The sequence below is a fragment of the Platalea leucorodia genome (assembly GCF_965183815.1).
Source record: "Platalea leucorodia genome assembly, chromosome: Z".
Classification (NCBI taxonomy): domain Eukaryota; kingdom Metazoa; phylum Chordata; class Aves; order Pelecaniformes; family Threskiornithidae; genus Platalea; species Platalea leucorodia.
Genome location: NC_138858.1, coordinates 24,487,759 through 24,503,640, shown reverse-complemented (window position 1 = coordinate 24,503,640; position 15,882 = coordinate 24,487,759). Strand labels below are relative to the sequence as shown.

Sequence of the window (15,882 nt, the reverse complement as noted above, 5' to 3'; positions counted from 1 at the left end):
TCACCAGTGCCGAGTACAGGGGCACTATCACCTCCCTGGTCCTGCTGGCCCCACTATTTCTGATACAAGCCCAGATGCTATTGGCCTTCTTGGCCACCTGCGCACACTGCTGGCTCATGTTCAGCTGGCTGTTGATCAACACCCCCAGGTCCTTTTCTGCCAGGCAGCTCTCCAGCCACTCCTCCCCCAGCCTGTAGCGTTGCATGGGGTTGTTGTGACGCAAGTGCAGGGCCCGGCACTCAGCCTTGTTGAATCTCATGCAGTTGGCCTCTGCCCATCGATCCAGCCTGTCCAGGTCCCTCTGCAGGGCTTTCCTACCCTCCAGCAGATCAACACTCCCACCCAGCTTGGTGTCATCTGCAAACTTACTGAGGGTGCACTCAATCCCCTCATCCAGATCATCAATGAAGGTATTGAACAGGACCGGCCCCAACACTGAGCCCTGGGGAACACCACTGGTGACCAGCCGCCAACTGGATTTGACTCCATTCACCACCACGCTCTGGGCTCGGCTGTCCAGCCAGTTTTTAACCCACCACAGAGTGCACTTATCCAAGCCGTGAGCAGCCAGCTTCTCCAGGAGAATGCTGTGGGAGACAACATTGAAGCTAATATGATGTAGCAGTGCATGCTAATATTTTTGCTATAGGGTATAACTACCTTTTCTTGTTTCCCTGTGACTCTCACCTTTTTAATATTTTCATACTTACAGCAAATTCTTTCATATTTGTAATGAGAAATGTATTTGGATAAACTTCTGCAAAATCAGGTAGCCCTCTTGCTGAATTAAACATGCACATAATTTTTAGCACTAAAGCATAAAGCACTTGAAATACTGTTAATCAAAATGGGTAATTAATGCCAACACACTAAATCAGTGTTGCTTTGTGCCAAATGCATCATTGTGCTTGGAGCTTATCCACAGCCAGAGATTGCAAAGCTGGCAGTATTATAATGCAAACCAGTTCAATGAAAATATTTCTACTGAAAGGAAAGCAAAAATACACAGAGCCTATTTTAGAGGCATTTATCTGATAGGTAGCTGAAAGTTGGGAAAATGGTCCAATGGAAATATAAAAAATTTATTTTTAATTTTTTTTAAAGCTTCTGTCTATTGCCTAGTTGTCAATAAAAAGAGTAACCTTTTTAGAAAGAAGCAAGTTATTTGAGAGTGTAATTACAGTGATTCAGGGCCCAATCTTGCTATCACACACACCTCTTAAATTGTACGCTACTTGAAGTAAGCTGTAGTGTTAACCTTCACGAAGCTGACTATTTACAACACCAGAATCTGAGGCATAATTTAGACTACCTGGTCCCTTAGTGTTGGATTGATTTGACAGCAAGTTCAATAATATGAATTAGGAAACAGATTTTTCAGTTTATAGAAGGGATTACATGGCACTGTGGCAAAGACAGAAATAGGTGTAAATAAGTGACATAGTAAATTTTTGTTTCCAGTCCTGTATTCGTCTTCCTTTAGCATTGAATTTTCCTGTTACTTTAACATTATTGGAAGCTTTGTTTGAATTTTGTCTGGAGATAAAGTTGCGCTATAAACAATACAGAAAAGCAAAGAGATATTAGTCACGGAATAGCTGAAAGTGCTATAGATTAGGCAGGCAGTGGGGAAGGGGGGAGGAAAATAACTGAGGCCGTGGTCTTGCAAGCACATTTGTGTATGTTTTACAGTTGAGTGGATGTGTTTGCTGGATCACAGACATTTTGGCAAAAAAAAAAAAAAGGGCCCCAAATCAGTAAAGTTACTTTGCTCTACTGTCAATGTTACATAACATTAATTTTGCAGATGCTTGAGAGAGATTTGCAGATATTTGCTGTGGTTCCAAATGGTTAAAACTGTAACAGATTTTTGTTTTCCAGTAAGACAGTGAAGATTTAAGGCAAGAATGGGAGCTTTGGGTTGCCTTAGAGCCATGAAGGATGTAGCAGTAGCAGTGGGGGAAGGGAAGGGAGCACCTAGATCTTGGGTTGGACTGGAGCAGAATTTGTTTATCTAGTGTAATTTGGCAATGGGGAGCAGGGGAGCTTTATTGCTTAGATTCTGTGAATCTTGTATTAGCTGTGTAAACAGTTTGGCCTCAGAGTTGAATGGTGTGCAGGAGAAAGGAAGAACAATCATTCAGACCTTTGAGTATGTTGGCCTGGGAGATTGAGGGGTTATTTTTTTAGTGTGTGTGTATCTTTACCAAACCATTAAAATAAAAAGAGAAGAGTTCATGTTGAACTGTAAGAAAAAAAACCTCTGTTCATGTCAAGCCACAGTAAAAAACCCTGTCTGACTTTGTTTCAATTTAGCCTTATCAAAATTCACTTAAATCAGGTTGAACTTTTTTCATTTTGTTGGTCCTGGTTTTTTTCCTTCACTTTTAAAATTTGTATTTATTTCTAAGCCGAAAATTCAGTTCAAATAAAAATCAAGGCACTGTCTTAAATCTGTTGAAATGAAAGGACTATAAAAATGTTAAAATAAGCCATTTTTTTCAAATAATCATTTACAGAAACTAATGTATCAAGTTCAATCCCACATAGCTGTGAATCTCCCTTAATCTACTTTTTGATGCTGAAATTTAGATGATCAGTGAAGTTTTGGACTGCTCTCTCTAGTAGCCCACAGCCCAGCTAACATAGCTTGAAAACATGAGAAATCTAAAACCTTTTTAAATTGAAGCTATCAGTAAAAGTACAATATGGTGTTGCCCATGAAGTTTCGAAAGCTGCAGAATGATATCCTAACCCTTTAAGTGAGTCTTCAGCTGTGCTTCTGGGAGATGCATTGGGGCAAATTTGTTAGCAACATATGGCACTAAAATTGATATTAGCCTGGTCTCATAAAGCTTTGACAAATTCAGGTTATGCATTATTTCAGTGGGATTCATGTTAGAATTGGAAAATTAATTTTAGCAGTTGTCTTACTGATAATCATCTGGTTCATGAGCTTTGAGAACTGAGAGAAGATGTTTCTCAGATTGTTCTGGAAGTAGCCTTTTCCTGTATTTTTTTTCTTTCTCTTCGAGACAGTGGGAATGTGAGCTTTAGGCTTTCCCCTAAAGCTTGTGTATGTTATGTGTGCAGTGCAAAAAATGGCTTCTGCTTTTGTCTTGATCGTGTCTTTACCTTCTTATGCTAAATTCGTAGTTTGTCCCCAACATAATTACTATAATGTAATGAAAATAAAATCTATAGACAAATGTTGTGCGTAATTCTTTTTGGCAAGTATTTAATGAATAACACTAATAATTACATTAACTTACTTTCAATAAATTAGGCATTTTTCAATAGAATGTAATTTTTGAACTGTATATTCAGAACAATTCTAATAGTGTATTTGAAGAACAACTGAAACTTTGAATAGCTGCACAGAGCATCTTGTACTCATGCAGATGCTTTTTAAAGATATTAGTGTTCATACATATATTCTGGTAATATAAAAGACTTTACCATTTAGAAGCTCTTACATATAGTTTTTCCAGAATTTTATAGTATGTAAATACTTACAGTTTATATTTGAAAGTTTTAGATGTTATTAATTGTTCTACGGAAATATATTATTAAATAAATACAGAACATAATGTCATATGAGGGATGCACAGCCCCTTTGAAAATATTTTCAGGTACTACTGCTGTTGACTGGAGTACCAACCATGTAGACCACTATGTGCAGAGGTAGATAATCTCTGTGGGGTCCCCAGAGTAAACTTTATATGGAGGAAGAATTTTGCCAAAACGTAGCTTGAAATAATGGATTTTACTTTATTTCAGTCATTGATTTAATCTTTGCCATAAGTTGGATTGAAGAGTATTGATGTGTCACAAAATCCAGTTTAGCAATCTGATTTGTTGTAGGACTAGAGAAATAATTAGGATTCCAGACCATATCATATGGAAGCAACCTTTTCAGCAGCCTGAAGAGGGATAAAGGTGGTGTTGGTTGTTGTGATTCAACAGTCGTCTTTTCTGTGTTAGCTGATCGTTAGGCAGTGGTCTTTCATTGGGAGGAAAACATGTAGTTAACCAGCCTTTGGCTGCTGAGAAGACCTACTGTGACTGTAGGTGAAAAGCTGAAGCACTCAAAAGAAGAGTAACTTCACTGAGTTACTCTTTATCACAAAGATTACTCTAGTGGTCTTTAGTTTTTGTAAATTAATCTGTAGATGAGTTGCAGTGTACTCTTTGTGTGACAGTCAACAGTTGGCGTGATCATTAATATGTGTCTGGTTGAACAGTGTGTGAAAATTTGACCTTATTTAGATATCAATCCAGTTACAGAACAGCATCACTACTTAATACTGATTAAAATAATATATTTGTATGAATACAGGAAGATTGAATGTAACTGGTATTTTCTTAAATCTAATTCCTTATTAATCCCCTTCCTGTGCAGAACCATGTCCAGACTGACTCAGCTGGAGAGACTGGACTTAGGAAGTAATGAATTCACAGAAGTGGTGAGTTTTGCCTTAGTAACAGAGCTTTGTATCTTTTATACATGTCTTTTTCCTTTAATCTATTTTTAATCAATATGAAAATGTAAACATCAGCTTAAGAGTTCTGCTACTGAGCAAATATTATGTATACCTCATACTACTTTATGGAGCCTGTTATAAAAATTATGTGCACATTCTGATGAATATGAGTATGTTTCTCCTCAACTTGAAAATAACACTCTGTGGTATAGTGTCGTTACTGTACTGGTAAAAAAAAAAAAAGGTAATATGTGTTTGAATTATAAACATAATTGTTTGGCTTACAATAAATTCTAAACACTTATTGGTTATCATGTATTTAATGTTGCAAGTTCTGTATAAACTGTGCATAACTTGCTTTTATTATTGTGTACAAACTATTTAGATCCAAGGGAAACGATCTTAATTTTAAGTTTGAATATTGTTCAAAATAGTATTTATGGTTGAGGCACTCAGATTTTTCCTTCAGCATGGATCGACTTATTTCCTTGTCATGATCTCCCAGACAAATACCTCTTATATTTACAATCACTTAACATCTCTCTGTTTCTACAAATACTTCCCTGGATAAAGGGATTGAAATAGAAGTACAGCGGAACATACTGACCTGCCATATAATAAAGTCAAGCCTTTGTGTTCCACCAGTAGATCACGCAGAGCTGAACACTTGCCTAGTTGTATGGTTTGGCATATAGGGAACAGAATCATAGAATCTTAGAATGCTTTGGGATGGAAGGAACCTTTAAAGGTCATCTAGTCCATCCCCCTTGCAATGAGCAGGGACATCTACAACTAGATCAGGTTGCTCAGAGACCCATCCAGCCTGGCCTTCAATGTTTCCAAGGACAGGGCATCCACAACTTCTCTGGGCAGCCCATTCCAGTGTTTCACTACCCTCAGTGTAAAAAATTTCTTCCCTATATCTAGTCTGAATCTACCCTCTTTTAGTTTAAAACCATTACCCCTTGTCTTATCACTACTGGCCCTGCTAAAAAGTCTGTCCCCAACTTTCTTATAAGCCCCCTTTAAGTATTTAAAGGCTGCAATAAGGTCACCCTGCAGCCTTCTCTTCTCCAGGCTGAACAACCCTGGCCCTTTCAGCCTTTCCTCAGAGCAGAGGTGCTCCATCCCTCTGATTGTTTTTGTGGCCCTCCTCTGGACCCTCTCCAACAGGTCCATGTCCTTCCTGTGCTGAGGACCCCAGAGCTGAAGTGTATTTAAGGAATTGTTCGTTAGTATTATTACACTTCTAGCCATTGCCACTACTGCCATATTCTCATTACAGGGTAGATATTCGTGTGGGAGCCTTAAACTAATGTGCACAGGCCCACATTAAGCCATAACAGCCAGGAACTAAGTATAGGCTGCAAATTTACCTGTTTGGGTATATTTTTGGCTGATTGCTTCATCTCTTCCAGCCTTTTAGCTACAAGAGTCAACTACTGGTAACTTTTTTCATTAAGATCTATTGGTAAAAGCACAAAAAGGTTTGAAACAGCTTTTTTGGATAAAGATCTGTCTGAAAGGTAGTCTTCAGTTAAGATTTTCTCTTAGAAAATACGTTATTGGTAGTCAGGTCTGCAACTTAGGCAGGAATGCTGAATATTTACAATATAACAAAATTCAGTTCTGCATTTAACTGAACTTGGTTGTAGTTGTTAAGGTGCAGTAGCATCTGTTTTGTATTACTTTCTCAGGAGGGAAATTTAAATAGGAAAGCATATGCAACATGGATGTTTACCAAGAAGTGATCTTTCCCTGATACGTAAGATGCTTCTAAGAATAAGTTGTAATGGAAGCACAATCCTGCACTTCACTTTATGGATGTGATGGTTTGCTTGTGTCATGCAGATGTACCCTTTGTTGCTAGAAAATTAAAATTTGTTTTCCTTTTCCCCAAAACCACAAAATCTTTGTGGTTTTTGAAAAACAGGTCTTCTGAGTTGATGGAATTTAAGGGTTTTTAGACGTCCTCCAGGAGAGAGGAAATTATACAAATAACATTTATTTATTGTGTGCTCCAGATGAAAAATAATACTTTCTGGGGGGAAATCCTCACTTTCTGTAAGGATTATTTAGTGCTGTGATCAAGTTCTTAAAAGATTTTTGTGTATCTAGTAATATTTACATTTCAAAAAGTGAATTATCTGGGTTTTCTATGATGACCGAGTGAAACAAGTGTATATAACAGCTATAATGAGACACTACTTGAAGATGCAATAGATGAGTCACTGAAGTTGTTTTTGCCTTTCATTGTTTTCTGTATGAATTTTTTAAAAAATGGCTTCCCTTTGCAGCCTGAAGTACTTGAACAACTGAGTGGGTTAAAGGAATTTTGGATGGATGGTAATAGACTAACACTTGTTCCAGGGGTAAGTCCTTTTACTGTGTTAAACATTTAGTATTTTAATTTACAGTGGTATTTACTTTGTCAGCTATCATATACATAAAAGTTGCTATGTGATGTTAACGTTACTTAAAGCCAAAGGGCTAAATGCCACTTAAATGCTCAACTAGTCTGCTTAGAAATTGTCACTGATCATGAGAGCTGGGTACACAGCTTTTCATCATTCTCTCATCTAAAAATTATGTTCCAATTCAAAAAAGGGGTAAAAACCCTAGATCAAATCCTGGATCAAATTTAGGGTTGACTGGCCCCTCTAAAAAGGGATTATTTTGTGTTGGATGGCAAGCAGAAATTTACAGGATAAATAAGTTGTGTGAATTTTTACTGGTTATGGCTGTAAAGCAAGCAATGCCTGTTCAGGTGCCATGTATACAGGGAGCATAGCCAGTTCCTGAGAAGATGTTCTGTTGACTTCATCTGGGTTCCTGACATCTCTCAGAATTAAATGGGGTCCAGCCTGACCTATTACTGCAGTACTTGTGAACCTTTGCTTATGTTCTAGTAAACTAATAAATGAGTATTTGAAATTTGGGAAGCAGCTGGTCAGTTTTCAGACTTAAAATCACTAGCAGTCTTCTGATGTGAGGCTTTCTTGCCTGATCAGTATTCTTCTCTACTGTCTTTCCTCACTTCAGCTAACTCTTCCTTGAAGAGTTCAGTGGATGTATTAAACATTTCTACTTTACAGTAAAAGTAAAACTGTATTTGTGAAAGTGACTGCATCTTCCCTGTGAAGATTTTAGTAGAGTAGTGCGCACAAATCCTCAAGCTTATTCTTGGTTCATATGGAAAGGTAATGCGAGCTTATATTTTGGCTTGTTTCTTCAGTTTAGTATAATTAGGGATGCATTGTTGTTGGTTTTGAGGTTAAGTAGGATGCAGTTTTACACAAAAGGTAAAAATAAGCATTAAAAGACTTTACTGGAGCTTAATGATGTCCTTATGTTATCTGTGTCTGTCTGAAGTCTGTTCTAAAGCTTCAGTTACTTGATTCATGGTAATTGGTCAAACAGTTGAATTTGCAGCAGACAGACTTTAGAGAGACCTGCAGGATTGCTGTGGTGTTCCTGTGTGTGTGTAAAACATGAACTGTGCACAGAATATTTCATTATAAAGCTTGGATATTTTGCATAAAATTGTATTTCAGCACTATAGGTAGGTTTTCTCTTTTCCTCTGGCATTACACGAGAGACAGTTTGTTGCAAATAGCTGGATTTTTTGTTTTGAACTTGCACTTTCTGGAATACATTATTTTCTTTTGCTTTTAGTTCATAGGCACTTTGAAACAACTGACCTACTTGGATGTTTCTAAAAACAACATTGAAGTAGTTGAAGAAGGTATTTCAGGTTGTGAAAGCCTGCAAGACCTACTGTTATCCAGTAATTCACTTCAGCAACTGCCAGAGTCTATTGGTTTGTATTTTCAGTTAATTCATGTTCTTGAAAGCTTATAGTTTAGACACAGAACACTTGAAAATAGACAAATGGCATTTTACATCTAAGTTTCAATTCATTAAAAGTGACAGTTTTGGATAAAGCTGCAATATGTAGCTGAATAATAAAATTTGTATTTGTTTTGGAGCATTCTTGACTTTATACAGTAGTTTGTAAATGGATTAAAAAAATACATTTTTTTTTCTCTCCTTCTCCCCTCCCTGCCCCCACCATGGCCTGCACGTGGTAAGCTGGCAAACAAGTTCTGTAAGCTTGTCTGCTTATTTCCTTAGGTCTACGGCGCTATAGGCATGCCAGGGAATACAGAAGATGTGGTTGCTTGCCCATAGTTTTTTTTCCCCTGAATTTAAAATTAAAACTAAGCTTAAGGAACTCAAATGTCCTTTTTGATTAACTTGTTATTTTATTACAGGTTTCCTGAAGAAGGTAACAACACTTAAAATTGATGAAAACCAGTTAATTTATTTGCCAGACTCCATAGGAGGGTAGGTATTTCACCTGAATAAAAGGTTGACTTGCCTTTCTGAACACTTCTCTGTAATAATGGCTCTTCTTCTGAATGTTGTTTTATAACTATTTGATTTAATTTCTTCTGCATATCAATGTCTTAATAAAATTGAAAGCAAGTGCTTTCACATCTTAATTCTAGGTTGCAGCATGTATGTTCTTTATGTGTTATTTAATATCAAAAGACCTGTGTTCCTCACTTATTAATGCAGCCACCAATCTATAAAAAAAAAAATCGAATGTGAAAGATCTTTAAAAAGGCAGTGAGCTGCCTGACACTGGTTTTTGGCAGTAACATAGCTGTGGCTGTGGTAAATATTGCAAATGATTGAACCACTATCAAAAAGCTTGTAAAAAGTTTTATCTGAAGACACACATTTATCGTTTTTATATTATAAGGAGAAATTTCACCTGTTCATCAGTAATTTTTTTTAATGTATAATTTGGTGTTCAGGAATTTAATTTAAAACTCACAAATGATGGCAAAAATAATTGGTTCAGAATTAAGGGCTATACAAATTTCTCCTATTATAATTAATGTAGGTTATCTTTTGTTGTCAGAATTTACAAAATACTTCTTCACTGCCAGATTCTTAGGTTCACTATCTCTAACTCTTGAAATTCTTTTCTCGTTCAGAAACTGTACTCAACTCCTGTTTGGCTATGATCTGTCCTATTCTGAATGTTTTCAGTGCCTCACACAAGCACGTTTTCGTGTAGTACACAAACATTTGATGTTGCTGACCCCCCGGTGTTTTCACTGAATGCTCTCTTATGAGGACTGTGTAAAGGAAATTAAACAAACAAACAAACAAACAAACCCCCACCAACCCACAATCAACCAACAAACAAAAAAAAAAACCCAAAACACATTTTAGGCAATTAGTAAAGGATTTTTCTTGGATTTGAATTCCCTTGAGTTTCAGCATTTTATTTTGAATTAAATTTGAGACTTGTAATTAATAGTGGTATTAACTTCATTTAAACTTAAAGTATTCAATTAATGTGGGATGAATTGACCTCTATAGAGGAGTAAGAATTTTTTTTTCTTTTTGCAGGTTAGTATCAGTAGAAGAACTGGACTGTAGTTTCAATGAGATTGAAACATTGCCTTCATCTGTTGGGCAGCTCTCTAATATAAGGACATTTGCTGCAGATCACAACTTTTTAACACAGTTGCCATCAGAGGTATGTATTTAATTACGAAACTGTAAAATGAATTTTTAAATTTATTTTAAACTATATCGTCTGTACAACTTTTGGATAACAAGTTGCTAATTCCTGAGTAGATTTTCTTCATGTATGTTTTTAAAGGAGGATGTATACAAATATACAAGTTTTCAAATAATGAAATTCTGATTTTTTTTTTTTAAGCAAGAAGTAGAAACTTCTTGCTAGTGTATTGAAACTAAAAGAAGTTTTAATATGTAAGAATAAATCTAATTATTCTTTACAGGCGAAAGTAGCTGTAATACTAATTGTTTTGAAGCAGTAATAATTTGCATATTTAGAGTTGTGAAGATGAATTAATTCTTTGGGTTTTTTTTTAGATTGGAAACTGGAAGCATGTAACAGTGTTGTTTCTGCATTCTAATAAGCTTGAATTTCTCCCTGAAGAAATGGGTGATATGCAGAAATTAAAAGTCATCAATCTGAGTGACAATAGGTTTGTGAATGCATTTATTCAAGTAGAAGTTGTATAAAATGCAATAATAATGTAGAGGTATTGTTATGAATATATTATGCTATCTTTCCTTATCTCATGCACAGCTTAGAAGCTGAGATGCATGTATTTAATGTATTATTGTTGTATTCTGGATCTTGCAGTTCCATTGTATTAAGCTGTCTTTATTTTAATGATTTGGCACATGGCACATGCATTGAAGCACAGCTTCAATACATTCATGATTGTTAGCATGTATTTTTCTGGAGAATTAGTTTGGTTATTTTCATAAAAATTTTGATTCTTAAAAGTTAATAGTTTCCTGTATTGCATATGGAGGACACAAAACAGTATCACAGTATAGTGTAAAACACTTGAGCGTCCTGGGGAAGGGGGAAAAGAGAGTTGTGTTTTATTAGAGCTGGTCATTAAAAAGTGACAAAACATTTCTTGCCAATTTGTAGAATGGAAATATATTGTGAGAGATAAGTCTTAACTGAGCTCTCCCTCCTATTCTGCCAGTCCACCTTCTCTGTACTCCATCTGTAGCTTGATTTATCTATTAATGCCAGAGCTTCCATTATCCAGGGCAGCCCCTTTCCCACACATGTATCTTGGAAAAAAAATAAAAATTTTCAGGTGTGGTACTTTTTTCTTAATTGGTGTGCATGTATACTGAAAGATAAAATGCTGAAGATTCAGATTAATTCAGGTTAATTGTCTTCAAAATTGTATTCAAGTCACTGAACTGAGTTAAATTCAAGTTACATTGTCACTTTTTTTTTTAAGCTGCTTGCTAAACTGGGCAGAAATGTGTTTTTTTGTTTGCCTTTTTTTTTTTTTTTTTTAATTCCAGGTATAGCTTTGAATCTAAACTAAATGCTGTTGCCTTTCAACTGTCAATAGTTATTAATTTAACTATATCTGTAAATGTCCTTTTTAAATGTTTTTACAGGCTAATGCAGGATTGTTTCTTAGCAATCTTAACAGTATTGATAAATGTACTTACGTAAATTCTTGTTGTAATTTACAGACTGAAGAATTTGCCATTTACCTTTACAAAACTGCAACAGCTCACTGCTATGTGGCTATCAGACAATCAGGTGAACTTTTTTAAAATTAAAAATAGATGATTGTTGACTTTATTACTAACGGAATTGACAAGTACAGAGCCATCTGTTAAATAATGAGACCTAGTACTGTGCATATACATCAATACTTCCTATGTCGGTTCTCCTGAAATAAACAACACTGAACCTACTGGTCTTTGGAGACTTTTGTACTTCTAGCAAAGTTCTTTGCTGTTAGGAAATGCAATTTAACAGATGCTGGGTTTTTGGGGTTTTGTTTTTCTTAATTCAGGCTCGTTTACACAGGAGAGATAGTGCTTAATAAGCTAGTACTTGAATGTGTAGCATGCTGTTTCTTCCACAGCTATACCATTGGGGAAACTTAGCATGCCTTTTTTTGAGCTAAGTTTCTTGTCACACCTTTGAACTCTGACTGTCCAAGTTTCAAGCTATTTGAGAGTAACTCATGTGCATGTGGCTCGTATTTTTGCTGTGTATTGAAGCCCTCTGTACTATGTTGATTTCCTGAACGGCATTAAGGTGTACAGGGCTGCCAGAAATCCAGTAGCCTCAGATGTAGTATAATGAAAGCACTTTTACAAAATACAGTAATTTCAAGAATCCCCTGCCCTTTTTTGTAAGGGGTGGGGTATATTCAATCTGGTGTCAATATGAAAAGCTGAGTACCAAATTTTTCTCTTTATATGATTGTCTGCAGCTTTAAATGGCCAGATATACCTGTGTATTCCAGATCAGCCTGCTTTGGGATAGTACTAAGTCCTAGCAAGAAACTGGGTTATTTTTTGAATATCCAGTGTTTGCTTTTCTCTTAAAGCTGTTACTGAGTTTCAGTTCTCAGTCAAAGCCAGTCATCAATCAAAGACAGACATGTTCATAACTTCATTTTATGAAAATTATTCAGAGGAGAAATGGTTTAATACAAGGCAGAGTAGTCTTTAAAGTAATGGGACAGGCATGCTCTGTGATATGTAGATCATATTTACTTTTTAATATATATTCTCATAACATATCCTTCTTTCATTTACTTCCTAGTCTAAACCACTTATCCCTCTTCAAAAAGAAGCTGACCCTGACACACAGAAAACAGTGCTAACTAATTACATGTTCCCCCAGCAACCAAGGACTGAGGATGGTAAGAATTTCTGAAATACCCTGTCAGAGTGCTCACTTTTGAAAATAATAATAATGAGAAGACTGTCCAGCTAATATGATTTTCACTAGATAATACTTAAATGCAAGTTTGAAGTAAACTTGTAAGTGATGAAGTTACATCTGAAGAATGAGAACAGTAACTTGATGTGATCTACATATTGGTAAATTCTAGGAGAAACCATTTCAGTGAGTGAGGTGAAGAATGGACTGGTGGGATCACGTTCTGCAACGGTTGCCACTTCCCAGTGTGACACCCTGTTGCATTCTGACAGAGCTTAATGGTTTGGGGTGAAATTCTCCTTAGCAGGAATCTACTTCAGACTGACTATTTTAACAGAATGTTAGACAAAATGTTTCCTCCATTACCGAGTACATATTTTTGGAAAAGTACATAGCATTCTGTGTTTTGTTTTAAAAGAAACAAAAATCAGTCCAGAAAAGAAGCATTTTGCTCACATTTGGTTTGAACTGTTTTATAAAAAGTTAGGCCCAAAATATTAAGACCTTGCCAAAAAGTTATTTCTGCACACTTCTGAAATACTTAGGAAAATAAGTAGCATTCCATGAGTAACCCCATCAGGAGTTAGTGAAAGAGGGTTAAATCTCTTTATTTCTCCACTTTCAGAGCGTTCTGCTGAAAATTTTCAAGTGAGAGTGTTAAGACCGGTGTACAGCTGTGTGTATGAAGTTTTTTACTTTACTGATAGGGATTTTACTATTATAGAAATACAGCCAAGTTCATAAAGCAGTGGCAGTGCAGCCAGTCTTCAGTTAATAGTGCTACTAGTCTCATATCTTTCAAGAATGCATACAAAAGCACACCAATCCCATCCAAGAGAAAGAAAAAGAGGCTTTTTATTTTGCATTATGTATCATATTCTTATGAGAATTTTTTTTTTTTTAGTTATGTTCATATCTGATAATGAAAGTTTCAATCCATCTCTGTGGGAGGAACAGCGGAAACAACGTGCTCAGGTGGCATTTGAGTGTGATGAAGACAAAGATGAGAGAGAGGCACCGCCTCGGGTTAGTATTGAATTTATTTTTGAATACTTGGTTCTTCCCTCCCTCTTATCCCCACCCCTGAATCCCATTCATTTCCTTATTTTGGCCGTGGATTTCGCTCTGCTGAAGAAATCAAGTGTTCAGTTGTTAGTTAAGAGTACCTACCAGGATGAAACACTGTGGTTTTGGGTGGGTTTTTTTGTTTTTGTTGGTTTGTGGGATTTTTGTTTTGTTTTGGGGGGTTTTTTTTTGACCAGATCATTTAAAGTGGAGCACAAGAGAAAAACTCTCAGCTGATGTAAGGCAATGTAGGGCATAACTAGGAGACTACCTGACCAGTGGTGCCATGGAGAAGGATAGTGGGGAAACAATGATTAATCCTGATTGTTCTTTAAGTAAATTGCAGTTGTCGTAATTCTTCCTGCTTGCAGTCAGTGGACACGTTGGGGGGGTGGCAAAGCGATTCATAATCTTGCTGGGTTTTATAAACTTAAGTCTGCATCAATCCAGGTAGACTCAAAGAGCAAGGTGGAGATCCTGGATTGTTCAGTGTTTTGTCCTAATTCATCATCTGTTTTAAAGCTGATGTTTTAATTATGGCATTTAATTAAATGTAGAATCTTATTGCTTTTTGTTATACAGGAAGGCAACCTGAAGAGATATCCAACTCCATATCCTGATGAATTGAAGAATATGGTCAAAACAGTCCAGACAATTGTACATAGGCTAAAGGATGAAGAATCTACTGAAGATATTGCCAAGGAGTCAAAACGAGAAGGCCAGGCAGTTTCTGTAAAAGATGTGGGGGTAAAGGTTAGAGATAATATTCTCTTCTGACTTTGCAAGAACTTCCAAAGATCTAGAGTGTCACTGATTCCTTTTAATTCTCTTCTCCCTCCCCACTAATGCTTTAGCAAGAAAAATTGACAGATTAAAGAACAAGAATTTACCTCTTCACCATCTAAAGAACTCTGTAATAAATGTCTGGTTTGCAGTAGCAGTTTTCCTCTGACACTGAGAACAAGGAAAGTGACTTGATTCTTAGGCAAATGCAAACCACGGATGTGTTAAGGAGCAGGCTTCTTCAGTTTCTGGAGGATGGCATCTTTGTCATCCTCTGACCCTCTTTTATCTGCCAGACTTCACAATGAAATTCAGGATAAATCTCTAAGGATCTTACTGCTGCTCTTGTGACTGGAGGTTTTACACGCTAAGCTGGGAAGGCAATCGTAGCAAGTTGGCACAGGAGTCAGGAGTCTCTAACAGGTTGATGTAGCGTGATAGGTGATAGGACTGCTCTTTGGTGCTGACACGTCTCATTGTAGATATTCTTGGCTTTTTTTTTTTTTTTTTTAATTTAACTGGAAATTTAATGGTACAAATTGACCCCAATAAGGAGAAGAGTCAAACTCATTGACAAAGGGTAGGGACTGTACCTCAGTAATCTGCAGAGGTTTCTCTGCATTTCATACTTCATAATTTCAAAGCTCAGATTTTCCATTCCATAGTTTCCCATAATGTTAACACTAAATACCACATGTTACTGAAAACCTTTCAGGATGTTTTTTCTGCTGATGTTCTTAATCCTTTAGACTTCAGAAATTGCTTCAATAAAGAACAAAGCAGATGAGAGAAAGCAATATTCAGCAGGAAGCTCTATGCAGAAGCCTACTGAACCAGAAGCTGAGCACAGCACCACAAATTCACAGATGACTGCACTTGTTAAAACCTTGCAGAACACGAAAACAATTGTCAACCATGAAGACACGCTTGAGGTATGGCATTGTGATGAACATCACTGTAGTCAAAGAATTGTGCTGGTGTTGTATTGAATTTTTTACTCTGGGAGATGAAAATTCATCTTGACAATAGCAGAAAATTGCCATCTGTAAGTGCTGTAAATACAGATGGTTTGCAATGCAGTATTTTTCTCACTTCAGATTATATTAAGTAAAAGTTGAAATAGCTAATAAAAAGTTCATAATGAAATTTGACACATGCATTTGAAGAAAAATAAAGCAAACTCGATTAAAAGTTGACCTTAGTATCAGACTGTGAAAAGCCTCATACTTAGGTAGAATTTTCCAGGTTTTGCTTGATTGTCAGTTCTTCATTAAA

The 15,882-nt window shown here is 36.3% G+C and overlaps 2 protein-coding genes across 2 annotated transcripts in view; both read left to right on the top strand.

Moving 5' to 3' along the window:
- LOC309602773 (uncharacterized protein) overlaps nucleotides 1-644 on the top strand; it is a 57,841-nt gene extending 57,197 nt beyond the window's left edge. The window contains exon 9 of the mRNA XM_082336678.1: nucleotides 398-644. Coding sequence (XP_082192804.1) covers nucleotides 398-563 — 166 coding nt within the window. The 3' untranslated portion in view covers nucleotides 564-644. The remainder of the gene's footprint in view (nucleotides 1-397) is intronic.
- The window catches only part of LOC309602088 (uncharacterized protein), a gene marked incomplete at its 3' end in the record, with an annotated part of 17,095 nt that continues 1,775 nt past the window's right edge, over nucleotides 563-15,882 (top strand). The window contains exons 1-12 of the mRNA XM_082335393.1: nucleotides 563-650; nucleotides 4,403-4,466; nucleotides 6,782-6,856; nucleotides 8,160-8,304; nucleotides 8,759-8,831; nucleotides 9,912-10,041; nucleotides 10,404-10,519; nucleotides 11,550-11,619; nucleotides 12,640-12,739; nucleotides 13,664-13,785; nucleotides 14,407-14,577; nucleotides 15,357-15,539. Of these exons, the coding sequence (XP_082191519.1) occupies nucleotides 4,407-4,466; nucleotides 6,782-6,856; nucleotides 8,160-8,304; nucleotides 8,759-8,831; nucleotides 9,912-10,041; nucleotides 10,404-10,519; nucleotides 11,550-11,619; nucleotides 12,640-12,739; nucleotides 13,664-13,785; nucleotides 14,407-14,577; nucleotides 15,357-15,539 (1,245 nt within the window). The 5' untranslated portion in view covers nucleotides 563-650; nucleotides 4,403-4,406. The remainder of the gene's footprint in view (nucleotides 651-4,402; nucleotides 4,467-6,781; nucleotides 6,857-8,159; nucleotides 8,305-8,758; nucleotides 8,832-9,911; nucleotides 10,042-10,403; nucleotides 10,520-11,549; nucleotides 11,620-12,639; nucleotides 12,740-13,663; nucleotides 13,786-14,406; nucleotides 14,578-15,356; nucleotides 15,540-15,882) is intronic.